Raw genomic sequence first — 13,484 nt, 5'->3', positions numbered from 1 at the left:
AATATTGTTTTATACTGGCATATAAAACACCCTTTGAGTCTGACCAGGTGGTGGTGCAGTGGATAGAGCGTCGGACTGAGACGCAGAGGACCCAGGTTCGAAACCTCAAGATTGCCCGTTTGTGCGCGGGCTCATCTGGCTTGAGCATGGTTCTCACCAGCTTGAGTGCAGGGTCTCTGGCTTGAGCATAGATCCTAGACATGACCTCATGGCCAATAGCTTGAGCAACGAGTCACTTGTTCTGCTGGAGCCCCGCGGTCAAGGCACATATGAGAAAGCAATCAAAGAACAACTAAGGTGCTCCAACAAAGAACTGTTGCCTCTCATCTCTTTCCCTTCTTGTCTGCCTGTCTCTATCTGTCTCTCTCACTAAAAAGAATAAAATAAAATAAATCTCCTATAGGAAAATATGAGCAGAGCTATGAATAAGCAATTCAGAGAATTGAAAAACCAAAAGGACAAACAAACAGAGGATCATCAGCTTCACCGGTGGTTAGGGAAATGCAGAATTAAGTATAAACAGCATTTTTTTTTTTTTTGTATTTTTCTGAAGTTGGAAACGGGGAGGCAGTCTGACTCCCGCATGCACCGACCGGGATCCACCTGGCATGCCCACCAGGGGGCGATGCTCTGCCCATCTGGGACATCGCTCTGTTGCAACCAGAGCCATTCTAGCGCCTGAGGCAGAGGCCACAGAGCCATCCTCAGCACCCAGGCCATCTTTGCTCCAATGGAGCCTTGGCTGCAGGAGGGGAAGAGAGAGACAGAGAGGAAGGAGAGGGGGAGGGGTGGAGAAGCAGATGGGTGCTTCTCCTGTGTGCCCTGACCTCAATCGAACCCGGGACTCCCGCACGCCAGGCCGACGCTCTACCACTGAGCCAACCTACCAGGGCCTCATTTCAGACATTTGGTTGTTTCTAGTCTTCTATTATAAAGAAGATTACAATGAATATCTTGTACTTAGTATATACCATTTTCATTTTAATAAATAATACCAGATTATTTCCCAGAAATGTTGACACAATTCTTACTGCCACCATTAATGTCTGAGAGGAACTTAACCCCATAATCTCACTATCACTGATGCTTTTCTTTGACAATAGAATGACTATAAAAATGCTGTTTACCCTGGCTGGTTGGCTCTGTGGTAGAGCGTCGGCCTGGCGGGCAGGAGTCCCGGGTTCAATTCCCAGCCAGGGCACACAGAAGCGCCCATCTGCTTCTCCACCCTCCCCCTCTCCTTCCTCTCTGTCTCTCTCTTCCCCTCCCGTAGCCAAGGCTCCATTGGCTGCAAAGTTGACCTGGGTGCTGAGGATGGCTCCTTGGCCTCTGCCCCAGGCGCTAGAGTGGCTCTGGTTGCAACAGAGCGATGCCCCGGAGAGGCAGAGCATTGCCCCCTGGTGGGCAGAGCGTCGCCCCCTGGTGGGCGTGCCGGGTGGATCCCGGTAGGATGCATTGGGGAGTCTGTCTGACTGCCTCCCTGTTTCCAACTTCAGAAAAATACAAAAAAAAAGAAAATAATAAAAATAAAAATAAATTTTTAAAAAATGAACACAGATATGGTTTCAGATGCCTATTGCTACAGAACAAACCAACCCAAACTTAGTGTCTCCAACCACAATTCTGTAGGTTGGCCAGGTAGTTTCTTTTTGCTTCCACCTCTGGTTCCTCTGTGGGTACATTCAGATAAAGGGTCAGCTGAGTGAGTGGGTCCAAGACACCCCACTTTCAGGTCTGCTGGTTGATGCTGTGAACTGAGGCATGTTGGTTCTTTCCCAAAAGACCTCTCGTCCTCTTACAGGCTAGACCAGCTTCCTTTCCTTACACCACAGTTGCAGGAAAGCAGTCCTTGAGGGCCCCTTAAGGACTAAGCTCCAGAACTCATACATCAGTTCCACCATATTTACTGGTCAAAGCAAACACAAGGCCAGCCAGGACTCACGGGATGGAGAAACAGATTCCACCTCTAGACAGGAGAAGCAGCAAAGTCATATTGCAAAGGGGAGTACATACCAGGATGCGAGGAATTTATGGTCATTACTCAATCTACCAGAGGTCAGTAGGAGTGTGTGTGCACACGGACGTGTGTGCCTGTGTGTATACACACCTGTACACACACAATGGAATACACTATATACCGCAGTTGTTATAAAACAAGATGTAGAATATTTACTATAGTATGTTATCATTTGTGTGTGGGGAAATTATGTATATATTTCAGCACATATATGTATGTTTGTAAATCCTTGGTAATACAGTTAATAATTAACTAATGAAATACTGAGCCATGCAAAATAGTCAGCATGCTGGCTGAGGATGCAGGGCACTGAGGGCATGTCAGGAAGGCCAGCAGAGGTGAGCCAACTGGCCCACAGCTGAGAATAATGGGGTGCTGTGTGGGCATAGAGAGCAGCTCCTCTGTGAGGGGCTGTGGACCCACAAAGAGGCACAGCCAGCAGACCTTGTAATCAGTGATGCACAGTGGTAGGGGGAGATACAGGGTGGTCTACACGGCAGGGAGAATAACAACACACTGAGCAAGTAAGGAAAACAGCTGGGCAAATGATAACCATATTGAGCCTAATGTGAAGCCAAGTTTCTTACTGCCAGAGGAGGCATTTATAAACATGGAAAGAAGGCAGGCTAGAAAGAACCCTGAGGAATTGGACTGGAATTGGAAGTACAGAAACATAACTTATGGTTTTATAATATATACACATACGTGTGTGCGTACAAACCATACTCAATACTCATACATGTCCTTGTTCCTATGAACAATGACACCACAGTAGCAATGAACACACTAAGCCCCTAAATCTTTGTTTTTAAATACCGTGTTTTACCAAAATAAACAATAACAGCAAAAACCAAACAGGGCTACTTGGAGAAATGGCTGATTCCAGGACTAGACCAGGCAAAGTACAAAATGAACCAGGAACAGCATGTTCTGCCAGAAGTGCACAATGAATGAGATGGCACATGATAAACAGGCAGAGGAGCCAGCTTGTAGAGGCTTCCACTGGCTAAATCAGGGACAATTTAAACAGCAAAATAAATAATAACAATAATAAATCACAACACACTAAATAAACTGCAAACCATGAGTCCTTACGGATTTAATAAATAAAGAAATTAACAGCGGAGAAAGTTAAGTTCTACCTCACAAAAAGATACCAACTAATACATGCGAAAGGAATAGAGAAATATCATTTGGCAATCATCATAAAAGTGTGTAGAGTGGAGTCATCACTGACACCACCCTAAGGCTAGTAAGTAGAAGTCTGATGAGAAACAGGATGCTGGCACAATGTTGGAATACCTCTCCACAAGTACTGATCAAATAGGAAAGCACACCAACATGACTAAGGTGTTCATTACCAGCAGTGGCATGGTTCAACACTGTATGCCTCTGGATTCAGTGCACTGAAAGGCACAGCCTCATTTCCGTGGTGTTCCTACCAGGAATGCATGACCTGTTTGAAGCCATGAGGAAATATCATATGGACCTAGATTAAGAATCATACTACAAAATGTAGGTCCTGTATTTCTAAACTGTCGAGGAAAAAAGCAGCTAAGAAGTCTAAACAGACATGAAAACTAAATATGACATGTGTTCTTGGATAGGAACAAAAAAAGAAAGAGAAATTGTTGGGATAGTCAATGGACTGTGAACAGGTTCTTCGGACTACATAGTAGTGTTGGGACCAATGCTTATTTTCTGATTTGGAGGCTTATACGCTGGCAATGGATGAGTATCTTGTTTCTGACATACAGACACTGAAGGGTTTAAGGATGACGGAACATATCTGCAGCTTGCTCTAAAGAGTTCAGAATCAAGTATGAGTCTGACCTGTGGTGGCACAGTGGATAAAGGAATGACCTGGGCCCTGGCCGGTTGGCTCAGTGGTAGAGCGTCGGCCTGGCGTGCAGAAGTCCCGGGTTCGATTCCCGGCCAGGGCACACAGGGGAAGCGCCCATCTGCTTCTCCACCCCTCCCCCTCTCCTTCCTCTCTGTCTCTCTCTTCCCCTCCCGCAGCAGAGGCTCCATTGGAGCAAAGATGGCCCGGGCGCTGGGGATGGCTCTGTGGCCTCTGCCTCAGGCGCTAGAGTGGCTCTGGTCGCAACAGAGCGACACTCCGGAGGGGCAGAGCATCGCCCCCTGGTGGGCAGAGCATCGCCCCTGGTGGGCGTGCCGGATGGATCCCGGTCAGGCGCATGTGGGAGTCTGTCTGACTGTCTCTCCCCGTTTCCAGCTTCAGAAAAATACAAAAAAAATAAAAATAAAAAAAATAAAGGAATGACCTGGAATGCTGAAGTCGCCAGTTCGAAGCCCTGGGCTTGCTCAGTCAAGGCACATATAAGAAGCAACTACTATGAGTTTAAGCTTCCTGCTCCTTTCCTCTCCTTCTCTCTAAAATCAATTAATAAAATCTTTAAAAATCCCAAAACTATGAGAACAGGTATGTATTGACACACACATATGTGATCTATGTATGCAGACAGAAAGAGAGAGAAGGCAAGTGACAGAAGAAATGCAGTTAAAAATTAACAGTGGTGGAATCTGAGTGAGGGAGTACTTTGTACTGTTCTGGCACCTTTTCTGTAAGTTTGACATTACTTCGAAATAATTTTTAAATTAGAAATAAATATGTAATATAGAACATCTACTGCTAGAGCAAATGATAATCATTTATTATCTGATGCCAGGACACAGAATGAAAACCCTGGCTTCATATATTTATTTATAATACATACCATCCTTAAAATCCTGAGGAGATACATTAACAAGGAGAGTAATGGTTTTATGCCTATTTGGAGAAGAACATCTCAATATTTTCAAAAGAACCTTCTTTTTCTTCCTGAATTTTAAATAGGCATTTTACAGTTCAATGAGAAAAGGAATCTTGACTTATTCATCTTTGTGGTCCCAACACTTAACACATTTATACTTTAATTATTGTTCTGTCCTTGAACAGGAATTCTACACCCAACTTTGTTCCAATCAGAAAACACAGAGACCTGATTATCAAAGAATCTGCTACAATGAAAGGGAGAAACTGTCTATGTCAAGTTAAAATATATATCAGACTGAGCATAGAAAAATATCAAGAATTACCTTTCTTAGTAAATTATAGAGGAGGAATAATTATTTTCTGCCCTAAAATCAGAAGAGCATATAACCAGTAGCAAAAGGTCTTAGTCTAAAGAATGGCAAACTGTTGACAGTTTTTGGCCAAAAAAATAAATAATAAAATAAAATTTTTAGAATATAAATGAGGCTTTCGATAAAAAGGATTGAAAATTGAAGACCATGTTTTTTAAAAAATGTGAGAGGCTCTGAAAATGATTCGATTAAACCATATCGAATTGCTGATAAAGTACATATTCTATTAGTAGAAGGGTAAGATAATCTTTAAATCAGAAGAAATACATTTTCATTACAGAAACCAAAACTGTCCAAGGCATTTAGTGTTGTCAAAACTGAACTCAAAAAAATGTATACATGGTTTTTTGGGTTTTTTTGTATTTTTCTGAAGTTGGAAACGGGGAGGCAGTCAGACAGACTACCGCATACGCCCCAACCGGGATCCAACTGGCATGCCCATCAGGGGGCGATGCTCTGCCCATCTGGGGCATCGCTCTATTGCAACCAGAGCCATTCTAGCGCCTGAGGCAGAGGCCACGGAGCCATCCTCAGGGCCCGGGCCATCTTTGCTCCAATGGAGCCTCGGCTGCGGGAGGGGAAGAGAGAGACAGAGAGGAAGGATAGGGGGAGGGGTGGAGCAGATGGGCGCGTCTCCTGTGTGCCCTGACCGCAATCGAACCTGGGACTCCTGCACGCCAGGCCGACACTGTACCAGTGAGCCAACCAGCCAGGGCTGAACTCAAAAAAATTTAAAGGTTTAAAAAAAAAAAAAAAAAAGAAAAAAGCCCTGGCCGGTTCGCTCAGTGGTACAGTGTCGGCCTGATGTGCAGGAGTCCCGGGTTCGATTGCGGACAGAGCACACAGGAGAAGCGCCCATCTGCTTCTCCATCCCTCCCTCTCTCCTTCCTCTCTGTCTCTCTCTTCCCCTCCCGCAGCCGAGCTCCATTGGAGCAAAGTTGACCCAGGCACTGAGAATAGCTCTGTGGCCTCTGCCTCAGGTGCTAGAATGGCTCTGGTTGCAACACAGTGATGCCCCAGATGGCAGTGCATCGCCCCCTGGTGGGCGTGCCAGGTGGATCCCGGTCGGGCACATGCGGGAGTCTGTCTGACTGCCTCCCCGTTTCCAACTTCAGAAAAATACAAAAAACAAACAAACAAAAAATTTAAAGGTGAATAACTTCATATACTTCAACACTTTGTCCTCCCAGGAGAATACACACATTTTTTATTAATACGTTATAGGCCCTGGGTCCCATTGCTGAACTAACAAAAAAAAGTTATACGCCTGACCTGTGGTGGCGCAGTGGATAAAGCGTCGACCTAGAAATGCTGAGGTCGCCAGTTTGAAACCCTGGGCTTGCCTGGTCAAAGCACATATGGGAGTTGATGCTTCCAGCTCCTCCCCCCTGTCTCTCTCTCCTCTCTCTCTGTCTTTCTCTCTCCCTCTCTCTCCTCTCTAAAATGAATAAATAAAATAAAATTAAAATTAAAAAAAAAATCTTAAAAAAAAAAAAAAAAAAAGTTATACATGCCTGAAGGGCTGTTACAGTTAACAATGATAAACTACAGAATTGTCTTTTCAAAGGTTCAAACAACTGAAAATTACCTTTGATAACAGTTCATCTGTTTTAGAAAACAATAGGTACTGCTTGAGCAGGCAGTGGTGCAGTGGCTACAGCCTCAACCTGGGACACCAAAGACCCAGGTTCGAAACCCGGTGGTCACTGGCTTGAGCGCAGGGTCATCTGGCTTGAGCACAGGGTTGCCACCTCGAGCCTGAGATCACAGACATGAGCCCATGGTCCCTGGCTTGAGCAAGGGGTCACTGGCTCAGCTGCAGCTCCCGGGTCAAGGCACATGTGAGGAAGCAATCAATGAGCAACTAAAGTGCCTCAACAGGCCTGACCTGTGGTGGCACAGTGGATAAATCGTTGACCTGGAATGCTGAGGTCGCTGGTTCAAAACCCTGCACTTGTCTGGTCAAGGCACATATGGGAGTTAATGCTTCCTGCTCCTTCCCCCTTTCTCTCTTTCTCTCTCTCTTACTCTCTCTCCTCTCTAAAATGAATAAAAGGCCGCAACAAGTTGATGTTTCTCATCTCTCTCTCTTCCTGTCTATCCCTGTCTGTCTCTCTCGTTTAAAATAAGAAGGAAAAAGGTACTAATACCTTATGAAATTAGAATTCTTCAATTTAAAGCATTATTAGGGAATTTAAAATGGTTATAACTAGATTATAGTTCTTCCCCTTAAGGAGAAATCATAAAGTCAAATCCTTTCTAGCATGTTAAACCAGAATCGTATGGATTTTAAATGGAGATAAATACTTCTTAGGACTGTCCTAAAAATTAAATGAGATAATGTACAATAAATATATAAGAAGCACTTAGCATGTTGGCTAACAAGAATTAAGCACTCAATAAATAGCATTTATTGTGTTTGTTCTTATAGAAAAGATGTGAAACAACCCTGAAATACAGTCAAGTGACTTAAATAACCTAGTAAAGAAATCTGTTAAGACAGATGGATAGTATCAGTGTTGATTATCTAGACTTGGCAAATTCAATGAGGAAAGCAACCTTAACTTATTTATCCTCTTAGTCCCAGAATCTAACACAGTGTCTGACAAACATAGTAGGTATTCAATAGCAGTTCAGTAAAACGAAGTGAGTATGAACATAAGTTATCTGGAAAAGAAAAAAAGAAAGAGGTAGTCTGAGGTTGTCTGAAAAATAAACTGAATCCAAAAATTATGCCATTAGCAAGTCACTTCGAGAAATAAAATACCTAAGCATTTTTAGAACTAGGCATAAAAATTCATCTCAGGAAGGAGAGGAAAAAAACCTCATCTCAGACTGCTCTTTTTAATAATGACTGAGCTACTCTCAAATCTGTTTTTGGTAAATGTGTCACAAATAAAGTCTAATAGAAAATCATTTAAAAATTTTATCTAAAAAATGTTTTCATTCTCAAAGGTGAAAAAGTACCCAAAGCACTGAGGAAGCTTTTCTAACTTCCACTCAAAGGGAATAAGATAAATTTAATTCATAGTTCTCCCATCTATTTACACATGAAAATTAGCTTAAACTTTTACCAACAAGTAAGTTGAAAACACATGTATTTCACTTTGACAAATTCAAGTGCACACCGCAGAGAAGGAAGAGGAAAGAAAATCAACTCTCTCCAACGTGGGCAAGACCTGACCTGCGGTGGTGCAGTGGATAAAGCACTGACCTGGAACATGAGGTCGCCGGTTCAAAACCCTGCACTTGTCTGGTCAAGGCACGTATGGGAGTTGATGCTTCCTGCTCCTCCCCCCTTTCTCTCTCACTCTCTCTCCTCTCTAAAATGAATTTTAAAAAATAAAGTGTCAGTGCTCTAGAAGTACAGAAGAGAACCTAAAACTCTCCCCATCTCAGCAGTCACCTGTTAGAGCCCACACTTAGGCATAGTCTGCTTAGTTTTGGAAATGCTTTCTGTTGAAGACTCAAAAATCTCAGTGCAGTGGGCAAGAGAAAAAGTATAATATGAAAATACAGTCCTATCTTCCATATGCTACCTCCAAGAATAACAGGGATCAGTGGAGATTTTTAAAAACCTTTCCAACTTATCGCCCATCACATCACTACAGCACTGTACCCTTCTTATCTGGAAACTGATCAATTTTACAAAAGCACGCTTAGTAATACACTCACCTCCATACAGTGCTTGGTTTCTTTTTAGAGAGGAGAGAGAGAGGGAGAGAGAGAAACAGAGAAAGAGAAGGGGGAGGAGCTGGAAGCATCAACTCCCATATGTGCCTTGACCAGGCAAGCCCAGGGTTTCGAACCGGCGACCTCAGCATTTCCAGGTCGACGCTTTATCCACTGCGCCACCACAGGTCAGGCAGTGCTTGGTTTCTGAAACTAGTCAGTAAAGGGCATTTCCAGAGATAACCGGAGCTACACCTGAGCCTACTTCAAACTGAAATCTGTGAAAAGTATGAAGTTAAAAATCAAATAACAGCTTCAAGTCAACTTCTTGGAGGTTTTGAAAGTAAACAAACAAAAAAACCATTAAACACATCTACCTTTAACAAAGTGACAATGTTTTCCAAAAAACAAAACAAAGCTAATAGTATTACAGAACAGTTTATAGAATAACTTGCATTTTTTAAAAAATTAAATAGAGTGACACTGATCAACATACAGTATTTCCCCATGTATAAGGCACATTCTTCCCCTGAAAAATTTGGGGTCTAAAAACTGGGTGTGTCTTATACAGTGGTTATAGATTTTTAAACTTGCATTTCCTGCTTTTTCGCACTTGTTTTTGCACTCATTGTTGAAGAGTGATTTGTTATCAGACACAGATGAGGACAAGCTAATGGATGGAAGTTTTGACAGTGATGAGGAGTTGTATGAATTTTATGATGAATAAAACTTGAATTCAATAACTTTATGTAATACATTTTTTTTCAAATTTTGGGCCCCGAAATCAAGGTGTATCTTATACATGAGATTGTCTTACACATGGGGAAACATGGTAGGTTTCCACAAACAGATGTAAATTGTTAATTGCATTGTGTGCCCATCACCCAAAGTCAAATCCTTTTCTGTCATTGTATACTTGTCCCTCTTTATTCAAGAACTTGCAATATTTTAAGTAAAATTATTCTAGGGACAATATAAGGTGACGGAAAAGGATCTGACTTTGGGTGATGTGTATACAATATAATCAACAGTTCAAATGCTATAGAAATGTTTACCTGAAACCTATGTACTCTTATTAATCAATGTCACCCTGTTAATTTTCTGAATAAAATTAAACAAAATAAATAAAGTAAAATTATTCTTAAATTACCATTTGGTTCCTATAGTGCCTTGAAAAATATCAAATGAATAAAGGCACATAAGAGCTATTGGCCAATCAATGACATCATTAAAATTATTTTAAAATCTAATTTCTGCAGTGGCAATTTAAAAAGCAAACCAAATTTTAATGAGAAAAATACACCTAGTCCAAAACGTGGAAATAGTTAATTTTTTTTTAAATTAAAAAGAATGAAGGTCACAGCACTAAGCAATTTAATCTGTAGGTAGTTGATTCAAATGAGTTAAAAAAAAGTCTCTCTCTGGAATTGAAGATTTAAAATAATAACAGATATAATCTGATACAATCTTTAAACATCACTGCATAGGATTTTTTTAAGCACTAAACAAAACAAAATCTTCCAAGACAAAGATTTTCACCTCACACACACACTTTGTAAATTAAGAACTAAATGTAAAACCAAAAAACATTTGAAACATCAAACTTTTGTTTTCACTAACATTTCTCAGATCTACTACTGAAGCTCTAATGGAACGGGTCTTCATTTAAATAGAGATTGTTTAATATGCCATTCCGTGTGAACAGCTTGCGAGACTCATTCTCAAAACCTCCTCTGGATATGCTTAATTACAGATATACTTTCAGTTTCCTGCGACTCACGCAAGAAACGTACAGACAACAGCTTCTGCACAGTTAGGAAAGGAGAGGAATGAAGGTCCAGGGGAGAGGCCCATTCTTTTGTTTTGGTGTCAGAAGCTGCAAAATTAAAGGTTCACAAGAGACAACCGCACCTATCCCCACCCATCACAGCCCTTTCATCGGTCCGCTCCAGACTACAGCCTCGAGATCCCCTGGCTTTTCACACCTCAAAGGATGGGCGGGGGACGCTGTAAGGTCTGGGGTCCAGGAAGAAAAATGGGAGGCACAGATCCTTTGAGGACAGTGACAAGGAGATGCATCCAGAATGAGGAAGATGGGACGCGCCACGGAGATCCGGAGGCTTGCAAATTCTCTGGGAGAAAAGCCCACGGGGCAGATAGAGGACACTGCCTGTAAAGGAATGGGGACAGACAGATGGACAATCCTCCGTAAGAGCAGGGAGGCATATTTGCAGGAGACCAGGAGGGCGTGAACTAAGCAGTGCTGAATTCGGAGCCCCAAATGGGTTGAGACAGCCTCAAACAGACCCGTTCCGCGAAGCTGAGACTTACGGTTACTTCCCGGGCTGAGGGTAACGGTCGGCTGGACCCCGCAGCTCTGCGGTTCTCGGCGTGCCCCTGCCTCTCCCGCGCCGTGGGTGACCTCGGGCACCCTCCCCGCCCCACCCACCCGGGCGGGCGCCCCCTCCTCGCCGGCCCGGCTGCGCCCGCGGGGCGGAGGCTGCGGGGACGCGAGTGCGCACGGCAGAGCCGCGGGAGCACTGCGTGCCGGCGGCGCCCGCGGCGAAGCTCAGAGTCGGCGGGCGCCCCCCATCCCTCTCCGGCCGCCGCGCCGTTTCCCTCGGGGGAGGGGAGGAGGGGGCGGTGGCTCTCGCCGCCGCCTCACGGGCAAGTCCCGCTCATGCTCCAGCCTCGCGCGCGAGCGCGCGCACAGTCCCCGTCGCCCGCCTCCCGCTCAGCCGCAGGCGCGCCCGCCCCCGGCGCCCCAGTCCCGGAGCCAGCAGCCTGCAGCCCCAGACAGCGCGCAGCCCCAGCGAGAAGCGGCAGGAACGGCAGCAGCTCGGCGCCGACCCGGAAGCTCTTCCGCCGCCAACCGCGAGGCTGCCAGGGGTGTGAACCCGGAAGCGGTTTTCTCTCCCCGGTAGCGGCGGGATGGAAAGCTAAGGCCGTTACAGATCTGGAATCCTGTAGTTTCGGGAGAGGAGGAGGGGGATGTGAAGCTGAGGTGCGAAGACTCGGAAGGACAATAACCCGCCCGTGGGCAAGAGGTTCTGCGAGTCCAGATACCCCAGGTCTCAAGGCGCGGGGTAGGGAACGCGACAGAACACGTCCGGCCCCTTCGGGTGGTGACCGAGGGTTTTCTTGTCACAGGAAGTTGGGCCCGGCCGCTGGGAAAAAGAAGGGTAGGAGGAGTGAGAAGGCGGTGACGGTCCCCAGCCCCCAGGTGACTGTCCCACTCAGTGACTTGAATGTAGCGGCCTGGGAGGTGCTCGGCCGCCCACGCGGGTGAGACGAGGAGCAGCAAGATCCAGATTCCAGCGAGAAAACCGAAGTGGGAGGCTGGACTGTCTCCGCATCTAGTTTCTCCAGGCAAGGAGTTTATTTCTTACAAGTAGTTACGAAGAAGCCAGAGCCACTTTTTGGGTAGCAGCTCTTGGAGCCAAGAGGCGTGCACGTCCGTCCCCGGGAGTGGACGTAAGAGGCGTGGGGGAGGAGCAGCCTCCAGGGCACAGGGTTTATTTTTGTCATTTCAGGGAAAATGATTCACAGCGCGTCATTCCAGCGCACCTCTCTCCATCTATTCAGGCTATTGGCTTTCTTCCTTTCCTTTTTCTCTATGTTGCTCTTAGCTTCACCAGAAGTCTTTGATCTAGCCGACCCGACGCAGGATCTCACTTCCTTTCCCATCTCACTCTTGGAGAGCTTGTCTGTCTTCACAGTTTCTCCCTTCTTCTCGTCTTTTAAGTGCTTTGCTGTCCTCAGCTTTTTTGGGAGAATTGTCAAAAACTCAAAAATATTTTCATAGCAATATAAAATAATTCATCCTATGTTAATGCATTAGTTGGTTCCCTTTTGGAATTGGGTTATAGAACTACAGTAACACCTAATATATATTCTAGGGATGAAATCGTGCTTCTCCAAATAACCTCAGTAGATGTACTTGGTGTTTACTGTAGGAATTCACTTGGTTCCCGATTCCAATTATTTAGTCCCTTTTTTCTTAGCCAAATATAGTTTAATTGCCTTCAAAAGCTATTTGAAGATTATTGAATATCTTAAATTGCAGAGTAGAATGTCATTAACATAGTTTAAAATTTATTGGTGATGCTTGTTACTGATTAGTGACGACTGGTAGAATTGGTTGAAAGCCAGCTGAGGTGGAAGCAGCACTAATAGGTATTTTCTATTCTGCTTTATTATTACTTCCTCTCTTTTTATTGCCCTAACCATTTTAAGTAGCAAAAGAATGAGGTTTTTATGGTAAAAAATCCCTGTAGGGGAGGGAATTCTTACTGATACTTAGTTTCCATCTCTTCTCTTTATTATAATGCTTTAAAACAGGGGTCCCCAAACTTTTTACACAGGGGACCAGTTCACTGTCCCTCAGACTGTTGGAGGGCTGGACTATAAAAAAAACTATGAACAAATCCCTATGCACACTGCACACATCTTATTTTAAAGTAAAAAAACAAAATGGGAACAAATACAATATTTAAAATAAAGAACAAGTAAATTTAAATCAACAAACTGACCAGTATTTCAATGGGAACTATGCTCCTCTCACTGACCACCAATGAAAGAGGTGCCCCTTCCAGAAGTGGGAGGGGGGCGGATAAATGGCTTCAGGGGGCCGCATGCGGCCTGCAGG

The 13,484-nt window shown here is 44.3% G+C and overlaps 2 protein-coding genes across 9 annotated transcripts in view; one reads left to right on the top strand and one right to left on the bottom strand.

Annotated features, from left to right (window-relative positions):
• ANKIB1 (ankyrin repeat and IBR domain containing 1) overlaps nucleotides 1–11,307 on the bottom strand; it is a 182,406-nt gene extending 171,099 nt beyond the window's left edge. For 2 of the 4 annotated variants that reach the window (XM_066354370.1, XM_066354372.1), the window contains exon 1: nucleotides 11,168–11,307. The gene's annotated coding sequence lies outside the window, so the exon portion shown is untranslated. Of the gene's footprint in view, nucleotides 1–10,821; nucleotides 11,007–11,167 lie in introns of all 4 variants that reach the window. The other 2 variants (XM_066354371.1, XM_066354373.1) reach the window with 2 other exon arrangements.
• A 205-nt stretch (nucleotides 11,308–11,512) lies between these two features.
• Nucleotides 11,513–13,484, top strand: part of KRIT1 (KRIT1 ankyrin repeat containing) — a 35,286-nt gene continuing 33,314 nt past the window's right edge. For 2 of the 5 annotated variants that reach the window (XM_066354375.1, XM_066354374.1), the window contains exon 1: nucleotides 11,513–11,922. In XM_066354375.1, the coding sequence (XP_066210472.1) occupies nucleotides 11,517–11,922 (406 nt within the window). In that variant the 5' untranslated portion in view covers nucleotides 11,513–11,516. Of the gene's footprint in view, nucleotides 12,206–13,484 lie in introns of all 5 variants that reach the window. The other 3 variants (XM_066354378.1, XM_066354376.1, XM_066354377.1) reach the window with 2 other exon arrangements.

This window comes from Saccopteryx leptura, chromosome 12, assembly GCF_036850995.1.
Source record: "Saccopteryx leptura isolate mSacLep1 chromosome 12, mSacLep1_pri_phased_curated, whole genome shotgun sequence".
Taxonomy (NCBI): domain Eukaryota; kingdom Metazoa; phylum Chordata; class Mammalia; order Chiroptera; family Emballonuridae; genus Saccopteryx; species Saccopteryx leptura.
This window is presented reverse-complemented; position numbering and strand designations above follow the sequence as displayed.